This window comes from Plectropomus leopardus, chromosome 8, assembly GCF_008729295.1.
Source record: "Plectropomus leopardus isolate mb chromosome 8, YSFRI_Pleo_2.0, whole genome shotgun sequence".
NCBI classification, from domain to species: Eukaryota; Metazoa; Chordata; class Actinopteri; order Perciformes; family Serranidae; genus Plectropomus; species Plectropomus leopardus.
The window spans coordinates 10,031,017-10,046,948 of NC_056470.1; the positions used below are offsets into that span (position 1 = coordinate 10,031,017).

The 15,932-nt window shown below is 38.5% G+C and overlaps 1 protein-coding gene across 1 annotated transcript in view; it reads right to left on the bottom strand.

The window, feature by feature from the left end:
* Positions 1 to 15,932, bottom strand: part of nphp4 (nephronophthisis 4) — a 195,674-nt gene that overhangs the window by 67,932 nt on the left and 111,810 nt on the right. Inside the window, exons 12-13 of the mRNA XM_042491381.1 lie at positions 10,601 to 10,738; positions 1,679 to 1,836 (exon numbers count right to left, since the gene is read on the bottom strand). Of these exons, the coding sequence (XP_042347315.1) occupies positions 1,679 to 1,836; positions 10,601 to 10,738 (296 nt within the window). The remainder of the gene's footprint in view (positions 1 to 1,678; positions 1,837 to 10,600; positions 10,739 to 15,932) is intronic.

Below are 15,932 nucleotides of genomic sequence, written 5' to 3' on the forward strand. Positions count from 1 at the left end.
AATTGGCTCAGAGCTGAATACTGACAACACCACTATACTATCCAGTGAACACATGTTGCCAATTAGTGAGCCGATCAATATCCTTCCGTAGATAGCGAAACAGCAAACCATTGTGCTAATGAAGGACTGTACTAGTGTTCACACAGATACCGGGCCGATAGAAAAACAGTAGCGTGTAAAAAAGGATGTTTAAAGCAGCATTAATTCAATTATGTCTCCTATCAAATATGAGTATCACTCACATGGGGAGGTTAGCCTGAACAAAAACTGCCCTGATCACAGAAAGTACAACTAGAAGAAGATAAGAAGAAAATATTATTGCAAGCTTAAGCTCCATATTCATCCCAGAACATGGTGGTCAGATCATACTAGTTTCATATCTGTGGGACACATTAGAACGTCCTTTTCACACTGAAGTGCCAACTTCCAGTTGAATTCCAAACCAATGGATTTTTGTAAGGCTACACATAATCATCATCATCATCGTCTATCATTTTACTGGCCAGTACTTACCATTTCACAAATACCAGCTGGCCTCTTTATTGCAATCCATATTACACAGCTGATGCCAACACCAACATACATGAAGTGGTATTCTGTCCTCCTCTCACACAGAATCAGAAATAGCTTTGAGTTTCAGAGAGCAAAATGGTCTCTGATACTGGATTTGGTTCAGTTTACGCAAATAGCTTACTTTAACATGAATAATGATAATTCAGAGGAAAGCATGACAAAAGAACGTCAGAAAATGACACATTCACATGGGACCTATTATGTTCATATTTAACATTGTCAAAGTTTCAAATAATGAGGTAAACACACGCAAAAGTAATCCCTGTGAGTAAAAACTTCAGGCTCCAAACTGTTCTGAATACACTACCTTTGAAGTGTTTATATTACATAGCCTACACTGCTACATGTAGCTACAGGCCAATGTCAGGGAAACGTATAATGTTGGTTGCTTTGATTTCAGCATGATTTCAGACAATTTTGCTGTTGGAAGCTGAGCAATTGTAAAGATTTTGGTTTACAAACTTTTATTGGTGATTTTTAAATAGTAGGAAGTGTATTCTCCTTGATGCATTATGGTGCAGATGTGCAGAGACCCAGAAACACAGACCAGTCAGAGCAGACTGGGTTTTTTTCAGGACAGGGCCTTATAGAGACAGGCACCAAAACAGAGTATTCAGACAGAGGTTGAATACAGTTGTTCCAGCATAGACAGCATGAAAAAAATAGTTTTGTTTTGTTTTGTTTTTTTACCATTAAAACATGTAAATGTGTTCTTGTACAAACCTAGAATACAAGTAGGAACCTGAAAACAAGCACAATAGGTCCTCTTAAAGGAAATAATGTCCAGCATGTTTTATGAAGGCCCTTGGAGTAAAAGCAATTTATAAGTGATGTATTACGGTGTAATAAGATGAAACAGAACCCACCCCTTAATCTTTTGGCTATTTGGCTTTCTATTTGTTTTACTGTAAACTTTTACTATGCAGCTATCACTGAATATTAAAATGACATTGCTTGCTTTCAGACCACTTCAAGATACTTCGGGATTTTCAACAAGCTTTTTTTTTAAACTTAACTGTATTTGTTCAGCAGGGAGGCTTTTTGTAGAATAAAAACCTTTTGACTTTCTATATCATGCCTCAAGTAGATAATAGAGAAGGCTCACCTCGGCACATTCATCCCTAGGGTGATGACAGGGGCATGGACAGGGGTGAAGGGCAGCTCTTGAAGTTGGTCTCCTTCATCCTGAGCTGAAGGTGACACACCCCTTTCCCGCTGAAGGTCCATCTCCAGGTGGGCAATGTTGCTCACACCCGAGCAGGCCTGTACCAAAGTGTGATGACACAGATACAGGTTGTGAGTAGCTATTAAATTAAGAGGTGGTTAAAAAACTACTAAAGAAAATCCATTTGAACAATAGCTAGTGTTTTTTGATAAAAATCTATGAAGACGCCGGGAAAGCTCAATTATAATACTGTAAGTCTACATTTTCAAGACCAACCATAGGGACAAGAGTTGAAAATTAGCAATACATTGTGCAATACACTAGTCTCATACTGGAACTGTGTTGAATTGCATCATCACTATCAAATAAGGTACAATTCAAATTCACCGTGTCTACAGTTCGGGCTGATGTTTCCGTGTATGGAGACGCACATAAACTAAAGTGTGGGAAAAGGAAAAAGCAATAACATGAAATGACTTCACTGTGGTACAAGCTCAGACAGAAAGGAATCCAAAAAACAGGCTTTCTTGACAGCTGGATGCATGGACAGTAAAACTGTGTCATGGGGGCTTAGAACAATACAACACGGCAGGGAGACAGAAAGCTAGTGGTGGAGTTGTCAGAAGGGATTCTGGACGTGGCCTTATACTCTGGCTGCTCAAACCTCTTCAATACACAGCAGCCATATGCCTGTAGTACGTCTCGGTCCTTGTGAATTCCTGTATTGACTCTGAGTGCCCATCTGTAAGTTACAGGGCATTAAATAGCCTTGTCCATCAATGTTCAAACCGAAGTGAAGCCACCAACACTCTCCTCTCAGTGTTTTCACTCAGTATTGGAGTATCATCATAAAACATATCAGGATGTGAGTCACTGCTTAAAGCTGCAGGGAGCAACTTTTCTGGATTATAATTTACTTGGAACAAACAACTGTAAATCGACATGTTCAGCAACCAAAGATGAACAGCATGACGTGTGAATCTCAGAAACTGTGCCCTGCTATTCTTATTTCAAAGTGAAATGTGGAAAAGCGGGAGGCAGAAGGTGTTACTTTCTCTTATCAATCACTCCCCACAAGCTGCCCTACCAATTATAAAATCATTAATTACAGTCTGTTTGTTTGAATTTTAAGATTTCCTCCTAGATGTAACTCGCCACGTTTGTTTTTTCTGTCTTTTGTATAGCTTCTGCTTAATAATACTGGATTTTTCTGCGTTTGTGTCCCTTCTTTTCTGCAAAGACCTCAATGACACACCTGTTTGTTAAAAACAGTCTATAAATAAACTTGACATGAAGACAATACATCCCTGAGAGAAATTGGTAAGGTGTGCCAATGCAATTTCTCAAGCTATTGGAGGACAGAATATGTGGGATAGATTGTAAAGAGATGAATCGCTCAGATAGTGCAACCTGCACATCACTGTTTTAGACTGCTATTTTCATTCTAAATTGTTTGTTGGCAAATCACATGAAAAGACAAAAACCAACAATGTGTTAGTCCACCTCTCAGTACTTTTCCATTACCCTTCTCTGCCTGTGGTCCCAAGCCCATCAGCTCCTAGTGAAGATGCAAATCTTAAAAAGGGAGTCAGAAATACCTAGTTTTTTTTATTTAAAAAAAGTAATTTTGCAAAACAGCTGGGCACTGTAGCTTCTAGAAAACATTACTCAAACAGGAGTGAACAGTGTATTTGCTGGGGTCTATTTTAAGCCATGGATAAAAGGTCCAGTTTGTCAGAGATAGAGGAATATATTGACAGATATGAAATCAAATATTTGTATGTACACAACAGCGTCAGCCTCTAGTATGACATATAATATATGCATCCGTAGCACTTTCTAATCAATGGCATAACATGTCAATCACAATAATTTATCCTCTCTGTTATATGGCAGCTGATCTTGTTCTCTGCTCAGAGGGTAAGGAGCTCCCGAAATCAACGTTTTGCTAGTTTGTGAACATTTATGTCCACTGTTCTTCTTTGAATTAGCTGCAAATGGAAAACAGCTGCTTTTTAAATCCCCGACGGTGAAGCCACCATCTTTACACGTAATAAAAATATTTCACCTCCACACCTATGGTCACGTCTTTACGTCTTTACATCCTTACGTTTTACACGGACGTTGGTTCAGCTCTGTTACTACGTCCATTTCTGGTTCAGAGGTGAGACCACTGTGTCCCCCACTTTCTGTGATATGATGTTATATACTGAACAACAAAGTGGTATAAGAGTGTGATATTCTCTCCTTGAACAGGCAGTGTAAATGTTTAGTAGAAAGGAGTAAGATATACCAAGTTTTGGATACACAAACAATACTCATTAGTGGGTTAAATTCATTGTTGAGGGATTTCTTGACAATACGGAAAATATTGGTCTTGTCCTTTAAAACTAACATAAACATCTTTTGGTTGCACTAAGACTATTTGCTTGCATTTAAAATGAGCTTTGCTTTCAAGGACATTTCTGTTTTCCCTACATTAGTACCAAACTACATCATTTTTTCCCCGGAAACTTCCAAGAGTCAACAATTAAAGCGTAACTTCATTTTTTGTTCTGTGAAGATGACAATTTTTTTTTGTCCCTTCTTGCTGAGAGAATGAGCTCCACTGTGGCAACTTTTAATTAACCCAAAGTGCCACTGACAGTCAATTCCTCATTTTGATTTAGGTAAAAGCAAACAGGCTATAAAAAACATATTGTTTATGTTATGACTTTGAGGCAGTCTTGCATTTAATCTGCAATTCAGTTACTGATATTCTTTTGTTTGGCTTGTTATCCATTTTTCTCCCTCCTTCACAAAACCAGCTACTTAGGAAAAGAAAAAGGACTGTTAATGCCTGTGGATCAATTCAACGTTTTTAAATGTTTAGTGGCAAACATTAATCCCCTCTTCTTGTCATTGACAGACACACAGCTGGAGGGGTATTAGCACAGATAATTAGCTAAGGAGTGCTAATGGTGTCATTTTCCAGTCAAGTGTTTCTTTTTTTCTGCTCTCTGATACATGTGTATGCTTCAGTTGGCCTATCAGAGCACATGCATGGCTGTGCATTACTGGCCTTTCCATCAAGCATGCTGGTAATAACCTCGACCAAAGTCATGCTGCAACATACACCATCTATGTTCCCACTCTGATCATGCAGCCTGCGGTGTAATAACCATCGAGGATGCAAAGGCATGGCGTGAAACCCTTAGCATGTTTAAAAGGCTTCAAAGTAATGGCTTTATACTGTATCTGAATCTGCTGCCATCAAGCTTACACTGTGTGATGACATATGAGAAATTGCTTTTTATAAGACAGTGTTTTCAGGTCAAGAACAAATGGAGGTTAAAACAATAAATTCTCCAAGTTGATTTAATGACTCAATATATGCACAATGAATGTCCCAGAAACTCTCTTAGAGTATCAGAACTGAGAGCTAATGGCAGCCAGGGGACTGGGGATATAATGCATCATACTTATCCAAAGCTTAATGTTGGAAGTGTTCTTCCATTTCCAAAGAACCATTGTATAGTATAAGCTGTAGAGTATGAAACAAGCAACAGCAATCAAGCAATTGCCACTTGAATTTAAGAGAAAATGTTAAAAACAGAATCAGACTCTTAAAAGGATCATTTGGATTTTTTGAAGTGAGGTTGTATGAGGCTTTTAATTATAGTCAGCACTTCAGTTAATGGCAGTCGGCATCCTAACAGTTTGGTAGAAAACAGGCAGGAGCACTAACACAGAAGTTTATGTACTGCTGTGGACAAGGAGAAGCAACAAAATGTGTTTTAGCCACCTAACAAAAGGCCCCTATCAAAAAAATGGATCATTTTAGGTGTACGCTATATTGAGAATATTTTGATCATTTTACCTTTCTCTCAAACAGTCTCTTTCCTTTGGCACTACATTTTCTTGACCATAGAAGGTACGTATTCCTACGCATGAGCACAACTGTGCCACACACTGTATTATAACATTTTGGTCAGACTTTCAACATTTTATAAAGGAGACAACAAATTCAAAAAAATCTAAAATGTGAGCAATATGATAGTCACAACAAAATGCCTGCCACTTTGGAGGCTACCTTTATGAACCGGAGTATAAAGAAAAACATTTGCAGAGGTAGACTAAAGAGGTTGAAAGAGATATGCGTAGGACTACTGAAGTTGGGTGTTGGGTCAGGTGAGAAAATGTAGTGCGACGAGAAAGGGCTTTCTGACAGCAAGGTAAAGCGATGAAAATATTCTCAATATATAGCTTTACACTCAAATTGATATGGATTTGGCCTTTTTTTAAGTGGCTAAAACATGTTTTGCTGCTAACCCGCATCTACTGAACTTTTTTAAGATGCCCTGTCCATGGGTGTTGTTTCTTGACTATGATATCTCAACACTAGCATTAGTTAGTAAACTAATATGACCTTACATCTAATACTACTAATAATACTAATATGACAGCGGTGACATCACCAGGACATTTCTAAAAGTAAAAGAGATTGTCAACTAAAAACACACGCAGACAAATACGCCTGCTCCTCATTGGGAATAATTGAAAAAAATGCCGGCACTAAGAGAGAAACACTATGTAGACACAGGCCCTTATTTCATCTGTCATGACCAGTAGCTTCATTACAGTTATTTAACTTTATTATTATTATTTTTTGCCATATGTTTTAGCATTTACCATTATTGCCACTTGTGGCAACAGTGGCAGCTGCTTGACAAATGTTATATAGTCACGCTTTTATACTAAAGTAATAGCAATTATAGCCGTTTAATAGCTGTTTAATTCCCTGAGCTCTTTGTTTTATAATATCTGCATGTCCCTTAAGGCTTATCAAAACGAATGCATATCAGTGTTTCACTTCAGTGTGATACACAAGTATGTCATCTTCATCTGAACAAGCTGCTCCTGGCTAACTGACAGATACATTGTTGCTTTGGCAAAACAGTCCAATGTTTAACCTTCTCGCCCAACATGAGGGATAAAAAAATAAAAAACACAATATGCAAACACATTTATTTTTACAGAAGCAGTGCTATAAATAATTGGTGAAACTGAATAAGTGCAAAGGTATATTCTAAAACGTCATCACATTTCTAATTCTACAAGAAAGTCCCTGCTAAATTGTAGACAATCAAAAAATCCACGCACCAGAGAAGTTTAGATAATCTCTACATGTGGAAAAACTGCAGAGAGTTTGTTGCCAGGTATGAATGGTTATTTCACTTGCACCCATTGCGTCTGTCATGGAATTAAAAAAAACAACAACAAAAAACAAACAATCTTCAATCTTTGAAATTTACATGACCACAAATGCTAACATATAGGATGTTCCAAACTCTTGACTGAGGGTATACAGATATACATATATCAGGGCTGAAATGGTTCATGTATTCTTGTAACCATCCCATACAGTGGTCAAGGTCCATTTATGCATGTAATGTGGAACCAAAGTTCACAAACACAAGTTCAGCCACAAATTTTTAGCTGCATGCTGTTAGCAACAGGTACTGAGGTTAGTACAATATGCCAATTGTCGTAAGAGTCAGTCACACTGCAGCAAGTACAATGAAATGCAGCGAGTGGAAGACCTGTCTGTGGGTTCCTGAGCAGCAACAGCAATAGAAATAAAGTTTTATATAAGATGAGGACAGTGTGCCTGCCTTGCTCCACATATGTAGGCTATGTAAATGGAAACACGCCTAACATGCTAACAGATGTGCCAATGAGGAAAACAAAAACCTGAGCACAATTTCTTATCCCCACTGCTTTCATTGCCATACAAGTAATTTGCAGGTCAATATATTTTTAGAAGTTTTTTTTTTTCATGAGTACCTTTTACACAGAACATAAATATTGTGCGGCAAAAAGGTTTTATTTTTTTTCCTAGAACAAAGTTGATTTTCCCGAGCTTTCACACTGTGACTAAATGCATCAGCCAATCATGTGATGTGATGTTGCAAAACTATAACAGTGGCGAACCTGTTGCAACTGTCACAAACTGGCATCGCTGCTGGTATATAATTTTCATGCCAAATTGTCCCTGGTGATTCTGCATTTATGAGTTGTTCATTTGTCACACCACCAGTTTGAAGGACCTTAATGTACCAGTTTTAATTGTTATTATTCTATTTATTTTGTATTTTCAGCTTCATAGCATAAGAGATACTTTTCTGTATATAAGTCTATTGTGACCTGTTGCCTTTTAAAAAAGTGTTTGGTCAGTGTAATATACAAGTGATTTAAAAGACCCTTATTTTCAAAATAAAAATAGTTTGCCAAAGTCTTTGAGGCTGAACTACTGTCTGTTCAAAATAAATGTAAGAACGGATCCTTATGCATTTTGGGGTTTTTTTTTTAACTGAACCAACCTCACACCAAACCATGACTCCTAAACCTCTGTGTACTTTTAAACTCTTAATGTATATGAAACACATAAGTTGTACTGACAGTTTCAACAAAGCACGACCCAGTCAGTCTTTCAAAAACAAATTAAATTGTGCTTTTTTTAGCCATATTGTGCGTCTGATTATATTGTTATCTCCAGTAAGCCTGATCCACAGTTCCTGGATTATTCCTGCAATATGATTCATAGCTTAGGCTGTATGGATTTCGAGCATGAAATAAGGGAGAAAACCCATTAAAGCAACTGCTGTCTTGTTAGAATATGAGCAAAGTCCTTCTTAGCTGTGCTGAGGCGTAAAAGCAGGTGGACAGGACAGCTTTGAAAAAGTCTCACAGTCCAATGTGATAACAAATTGGAAAGAAATAACGTAATAGAGAAAGGAGAATGAAGAAATACAATGCAGATTTACTGTATACTATTGGACAAACTACTGTAAGCGAATTACAATTACTGTAACTAAGACTAGAGTCCCACTATTTAAGGGCTGAATCCAAATGTCCAGACGTCCATGTACTTGCAGACTCATGGACTCGTGAAGTCCAAAGTGCCCAGGGCTGTCCTAATGCATAATTCATTGTGTCCGCAAGGGCCTGGAGCACACTTTATGCTGACTTCCAGAGAGGCTACTTCAGTTGGAGACCAGACTGTCAGTGTAAAAAAGGGGGTATGGTACAGTATGGTCATGAGCTTTAATGACCAAATGAGGTAGATTGCAATAATGAGCAACTAAAATGAGTTTGCAGTAAAACCACTGCTGCTTCACATTGAAAGGTGTACAGTTTGTTAAAGATATGTTAAAGATACATAAGCATGAAGGTCATCAAGATATCAAACCTGTAAATAATATATCCCAATTCAGAAATGTAGATAGACCAAAATGTCCCCCAGAAGTGCACTGCACAGAAAAAAAAGGACTGCTCAACTTGAAGCAATCTCAGTCGACTGAGGGTCTCTGACTGATGATTCAAGTCTCTGACTTACAAGGGGCACCCCTACATAAATATACAGTTATTGTCTAACAGTCGTCCCCGACCTTCATGCCATGCCACCATGCCTACATCACCGCCTTTTACACCATGCAATGGTGGCACACAGAGCTTCAGAAAGCCAGGGATGAGGGAGAGTGGGCGGGTAGCCAGGTGTCAGATCAATGCAGAGCACCTGAGCAAAAACACCAACACATCAACAGTGACAGCATAATAATAACATCCAAACACAATCTCAGGGGTGTCTGTCAGGAGAAATACTTCCAAAATAAGTCATGCAACACCACTGCCTATGATTCTAACATGGATTTGTTGTTCACAATGAAACATTACTGGGAAAAATAACAGGGTGTTTTTCCCAGATGCGTCAACAGTGAGTTTACTTGGGCTGCTCTCTGAAAGTTGGAGACCCCTCAGTCAACTGAGATAGCTTCATGTCAAGCAGTTGTTTTTTAATTTTTTTTTTTTTTTTTGCTAGTCAGTGTGCTGTGCAGTGTGCTTCTGTGGACGTACTCAGTCCCCAGACTTCACTGAGGAGTGAGTTCTCTTGACTGTCACACTACTTTCTGGTAGAGGCTGCAGCAGATGGGATGCAGTGGCACACAGGAGGAGACACTCTGTACTGCAAGGTTAAGAAAAAACATTATCATCTCTCCTCTGCTTAGAAGTGGTGAATTTACAGCCCATAGCAACTTGTGCGATTCAGCCTCTGGCTTTTGTTTGGTATCCAGTATCGGCAAAAAAAGTTGTTGCGCATTTACGATCTGTTGTTAGCACCGTTAGCTTGTTTAGTATATTACATAAATGCCACTGTGACACTGAATGTCCTGCTGAGCCCTGTTTAAACTCTGAAACTTAATATGGAAAAAGAAAAATGAATCAGCAGATATTCATATTTCAGGGCCGGATCTGATTGGACTGACATCATTCTGAGTCAGGTACAGCCCTGCATCCTTTCAAATATTTTTGTGTCAAGAATGCAGGCAGCAAACCTGGCAACATCACTGCCATTTTATCCGGTGACACCCTGAGAAGAAAAAAAATCAGAGCTATTTTGAAAAACCGCCACCATGACAGACATTTAGCAGAAAATAGATGGATAAAAGGTTGCATAATGATAATAATATGAAGCACTGCAAACACAAAATGAGTTAGACATAACGCAGACATATAACAGAAATGTGCCGTACTGAAGGTGCCCTGTGGAGTTTTTGGTAAACAAACAAAAGTTCTGTTTACATTCAGTGTCATTCACCTGTATCCTTGTGTGCTGTAAAGGTGAGTGTGTTTTTTAACTCCAGTGAGTGACAGTCAGCGTGTCCTTGGGGATTTCTACAGGCTATGTTGTGTGTTTAAATGATGCTGTGCTTGAATCTTGTGTGTAAATGCACCTACAACTCCCTTTTGCTGGTATCTATTCCTCAGTATGTACGTGTGTGTGTGTGTGTGTGTGTGTGTGTACGGGGGTGGAAATCTTACGACATGTGACAGCTGGTGGGCCGATGCCAACGGGGAAGGATGGAGCAGAGAAGGAAACGACTGTTGCCACGGCAACGCCGAGCTGGAGTGGCTGATGGTTGGGTAGCGTGAAGTAGCTGCCAGCTGAGACAGTGAGAGCTGCAGAGAAACAATGCAAATGATTCACTGTTATTATTATGATTATGAATAACAGAGCTCAGGAATATACTTTGCGCCAGAGAGACACATGTGCCGTCTCAGATGACAACAACAGACTATTACACTGCTATGGCACTTAAAAGCCCTTCTCACTCCACCCGCTTCTCCACCCACGATCCTTCAGCACTGTCATCCCCCAGCAGGTCGAATTGTAAACTGTTTGTCTGCTCCCTTCTTGCTTCTGAAGACTTTTGACTGGAGACAAAACAGAGTGTAGCTAATAATCTGAGAGTTGCTGTTGGTCGTTACACAGGGGTGTCATCACTACCAAAAGTGGACTTTTATTAATAGTAAAATATGATCCATAAAACAGGTGAGAGCCATGGCCACTCAACTTGCACTCTACAGAGAACAAGGTTAATGGAATACTTCTCGCCCAAAATTACCATTTGTACATCAATTATCCCCCTGGGTGTTTTACTGAATTCAGGGACAAAAATCATCGTTTTTCTTGCACGCCTCTGCCGTGAACAAACAATCCAATAACAGAGAAAATTTTTGATAAATTGGATTCTTAAGGGACTGTGTTTAACATAAGCAAGACAATATCAAAACACTGGTTTACAAACTCGTGTTTTGAATAGTAAGGTTTTAGCCAAATTGCATGTGTTTGGGAAGGACTGAGCACATGACTGCTGATATGAGACTTGGATTATACTACATGAGTAGTGAGACTTAGTAAACAGATGTTTGGATATAGTGTTGCAGTTGGTAAACACGATCCCCTCTGACTCCAATTCATCGAGAACTCTCTCCAGTTTTGGAATCTTTGTTCACCGTGGGGGCATGCGAGAAAAACAAAGATCCCGAATTCAATGTAACGCAGGCTGAATAACTGATTTATATAGTATCACTTGGGGGGTGATGTATTCCTGGTTGTTACAATTTGACATGCGCAGCTACAGCCACTGGACGTGCAGTAAAGGACAATTGTGACAAGAGCCAAGGAGAAAGTAAAGTGGCAAGATTATGGAATGAAAAGGTCCATGTAGAGAAGTCGAGGTGAATAGCTGTATTTACAATAGTTTGGCTTTAAACACTAAAAAAACACAGTTTTCCCTTTCAGCATTGTTTTTTAAAATCATGACCATGATTATTAACCCATTATTTGCCATTGTAACCATAAACCAATAAGCCTTACCATTACTGTTACAGTCTTACTCATTGTGTTGTGACATAAAACACATTTATTTTACCTCGTCAAGAGTTATCGCTTACATGTTTTAGTTTTAGAAATCAAGATGTTAGCTTGTGACTGAATGCTGACTCCAATTTTAACATATGCCTGCCTAATGACCAGAATCACAAGTACATTTAAAAAGGAAATTTAATTTGAATTCCTTTCATCTTCCAAGTATTTATCTGGTTTCGATTAGCAGAGACAGCTAAGTAAGTCAAGGAGCTTAGAGTCCTTTCCCTGGTCGACTCCAGATCCTCCGGGGGGATCCTGTGGCTTTCCCTGGCTCGACAGGATATATTACACCTCCGGCAAGAGTCTGCCCTGAGGTTTCCTCCCAGAGGAATGTCCACAGGGAGGCGTCTGGGAGGAATCCTGATCAGATACCCTAATCGCATCAATTGACTCTCTGCGCAAAAGAGAAGCGGTTGTGCTTGGAGTTCCTTCAGGAATCTGATCTCTTCACACTGTCCTTAAGTGTGAGCCCAGACATCCTTTGAAGGAAAATTACGTTGTCCTTTTGATTATGGGAATCTGAGTTGAGGGGTATGGCTTACGATACTTATTTCGGGAGAATTGTTTAATAAGACATGGAATGAAGTGACAGATTTAGCTATCTTTCCTGACGGAAGCGTTGATTGCACACGATTTGTTAAAGGAAGTCAGAAATTCCATTGACCATTTCCGCTTTTACAGTTTCTTGCTATGACAAATGGTGTAATTTTAGCAAAAGATGGCATGATCAGTGTTGTTTTAAATATTAAATCAATCGATTTAAATTTGGGCTAATCAAAGTTCATCTTAAGTAACATTGAATGCTACAATGTTAAAAAAACAACAACAACAACAAAAACAGTATCATTGTATTATTGGACTTCTTGGGGCTTAAACTCCTCAATAACTTAAATGTGTCTTTGAGTTGGCCTCATCTAACAGTCTGTGAGTGCTGTTGAATCGGTAATGGTCAAAACAAGTGGCTCTCATGGAGACAATAAAATACTGTATTGAACCATATTGAGCAGTAAAAAAGAAAATGCTCACAGCAAACTATCAAACACATATGCACTCACTGACTCTGCTATGCTTGTGAGAACATTACATTGGTTTACATTAATTCCCTTGGGCCTTAAAATAGATCAAACAGATATTTCCATTCACTCCAAACCTCTTCTTCCATATCAAACAAATAGTCACACTGTGCAGACTCAGTGTGCTACTGTGACACATGTCACGATGAAACACTAAATGTATGGAGCACGAAGGAAATATTCAGAGTGTGACTATGCTGTGGCTGTCAGCTGAAGAAACACCAGAGACAAATACTATATATGACCTGCTTCGAGCTGAGGTAACTCTGATATGTTGTTTAATGGCAAAGGATGCACTGGTGACAGTGGTATCCATAGCAACAAGTGTTATCCTGTTCTCAGCAGCGTAGGTAGATGTGGCAAGGGATAAAGACAACTAATCACGTCTATACTATTTTACATCTACATTAAACGTCCATGGTCCCTTTATATTTCCATTTTAGGGGGGATTTCTATCTAAATCACGAATTCCAATAGGTTATTTCCGAAAGTTCAATTAATATTTGTGAACATGTGAGTCTCAAACTTGGCTGAAGCTGTTTGATAAACAGTGATTCAAAACCTGATTTTGAAGACCCACTGAATGTTTGTTTTCTTTTTTATACCCAAATTAGCTTCATTATATTGGCGAGTTCCCATATTTGAAACAGAAAATGAACTCATAATCAGAATATTTCCCTGGGTGCTTTCAGTGTCATCTCTTTCCCAATGCATTGTCTATGGAGCAGTTCCAGCCCATAACATCACAAGTTTGAGTTTTAGTACTCTAGTGTTTTTATTCCTGAGTTGAGTTCCTCATTTTCAATAATATATTTTTACTGTATAAGACTATAAGAATAATATATATATGAATTTGAAAAAAGGGAAAACTGTTCCCTTTGAAGTAATATTTCACCCACAAAATGACCATTTATGTCAATTACTAAACACATACTACAATGGTCTTCCAAGCAGACCCGATTTTCAGAGTGATTTTGGGGTGAATGTGCATAGAATGACTCCCAAGATAAGTATAATATTTCTGTTTGATGGAATGTTGCAGTCATCAAAAACATGCTGTTATATATTTCACTCAGTGTAAACATCATAGATCTTCAATGGGAATTGGGAACAAGCTGGTACAGAATATATACCATGCTGTCAGACAGTGTAGTAAGATGATTTTTCCAACATTAAAACTACTTAAAGGACTACTTCAATCCCGAAATGACCATTTATCAGTTACTCACCCTGTGTGACACTGAATTCATGAGGAAAACGCTGCTTTTCTCACCAGCCTCAAAAGTGAATGAACAATCCTGAAACTGAGAAAATTCTTGATGAATTGAAGTCATAGGGGTCCATATTTAAAAACAGCTAAACAGTATCAAAACATCACTTCACAAACTCTAATGCAGTGTAATTTAAGTCTCATCTATCCAGTTGTATGCTCAGTACTCAGTAAAAACACATGTAATTTTGCCTTACCTTGCTATTTAAAACATTTCATACAAGTAGCTCACCTGGGCAAGTGTGTGCTTTTAAGTCACCCAGGTGCACTTCTTGTTTTTTAACAGTAGGGTTTAAGTAAAAAAAGCATGTTTTGGGGAAGTACTGAACACACTATTAGATAAATAAGACTTGGATTGTGCTGCATGAGCTGTGTGAGAGTTTGTAAACAGATGTTTTAATATAGTTTTGCTGTTGTTGAAATGCGGTTCCCATTTACTTACAATTTATCAATTCCTTTTACAGTTTTTGTATTATTAAACTGCGTGCAAGAGGCATGCAAGATAAAAAAATGTCTTCATGAAGTCAGCGTAAAACTTGATATACAAATGATCGCTTCGGGGGTGAAGTATTCCTTCAAGTGGCTTTAATGTTGGAAATCCTCGTATTCCACACTGTCTGACAGCATCGTTTATATTCTGTATCAGCTTGCTCCAAATCCCCATTGAAGATATATGATGTTTACACTGAGTGAAATATTCAAACAGCAGACTGCATGTTTTTGATGACTGCACCGTTTCATCAAATGGAAATATTCTCGATATCTAGGGAATCATTTCGTGTACATTTACCCCAAAATCACCCTGAAAATCTGGTCTGCTCGGAAACATGGGTTGTTCACTAGAAATAAAAAGTAATGCTCTGTGGGTTTGAGCAATGTGTGGCTGCACAGCTTGAGCTTGTAATGACAGACCCTTCGGCAGATCTGCGTCACCGTATCAAAAATGTTTGTTTATGCTATTTATGTTGAAAGGAAGATATCTGTTGAATATTTAAACTTTAAATATCAATATATGCATTTAATCTTTAAGATTAGTTTAGTATTTTTAATTTTTGTGTTATGCCAAACATTTGGCCCATCCCCTGTGGGATTACAGGACTTATTAAATCTAGTATTGTTGGGCTGTATTAGAATTCATCTTAACTGAATAATTTCAAGCTAAACAGCTGCTGTTGAACGTCAAGGAATTTTTTACAGCCACCTTTTCTTTTTTTTTTTTTTTTTGAGTGTTCACATCCTGACAAGATAGTTTTAAGTTCATTTTAAAAAAAACTGAAATAGAGATTTTAAAGTGGCTTAGCTTGCACATGATTTCAAAGTTGATATCTTTCATTAGAAACTGCTCACTTACTAGGTGTAGGCGTAACCCTAAAATGAGCTGTTTTGGCTGTTAGGATTGGTCAGAATGTCCCAAAATGTCAAGACCAGTGGGTTGTCACAAGTCAGTCCTCACTGGTATTCCAAAGCCATATCACATTCTACAGACACACACACACACACACACACACACACACGCATGCATGTGATCTAACATTGAGTCACCATGTCCTGCACACAGAGGGTGTGAAAGACAGCACACTCACTCTGCATGCGAGGATC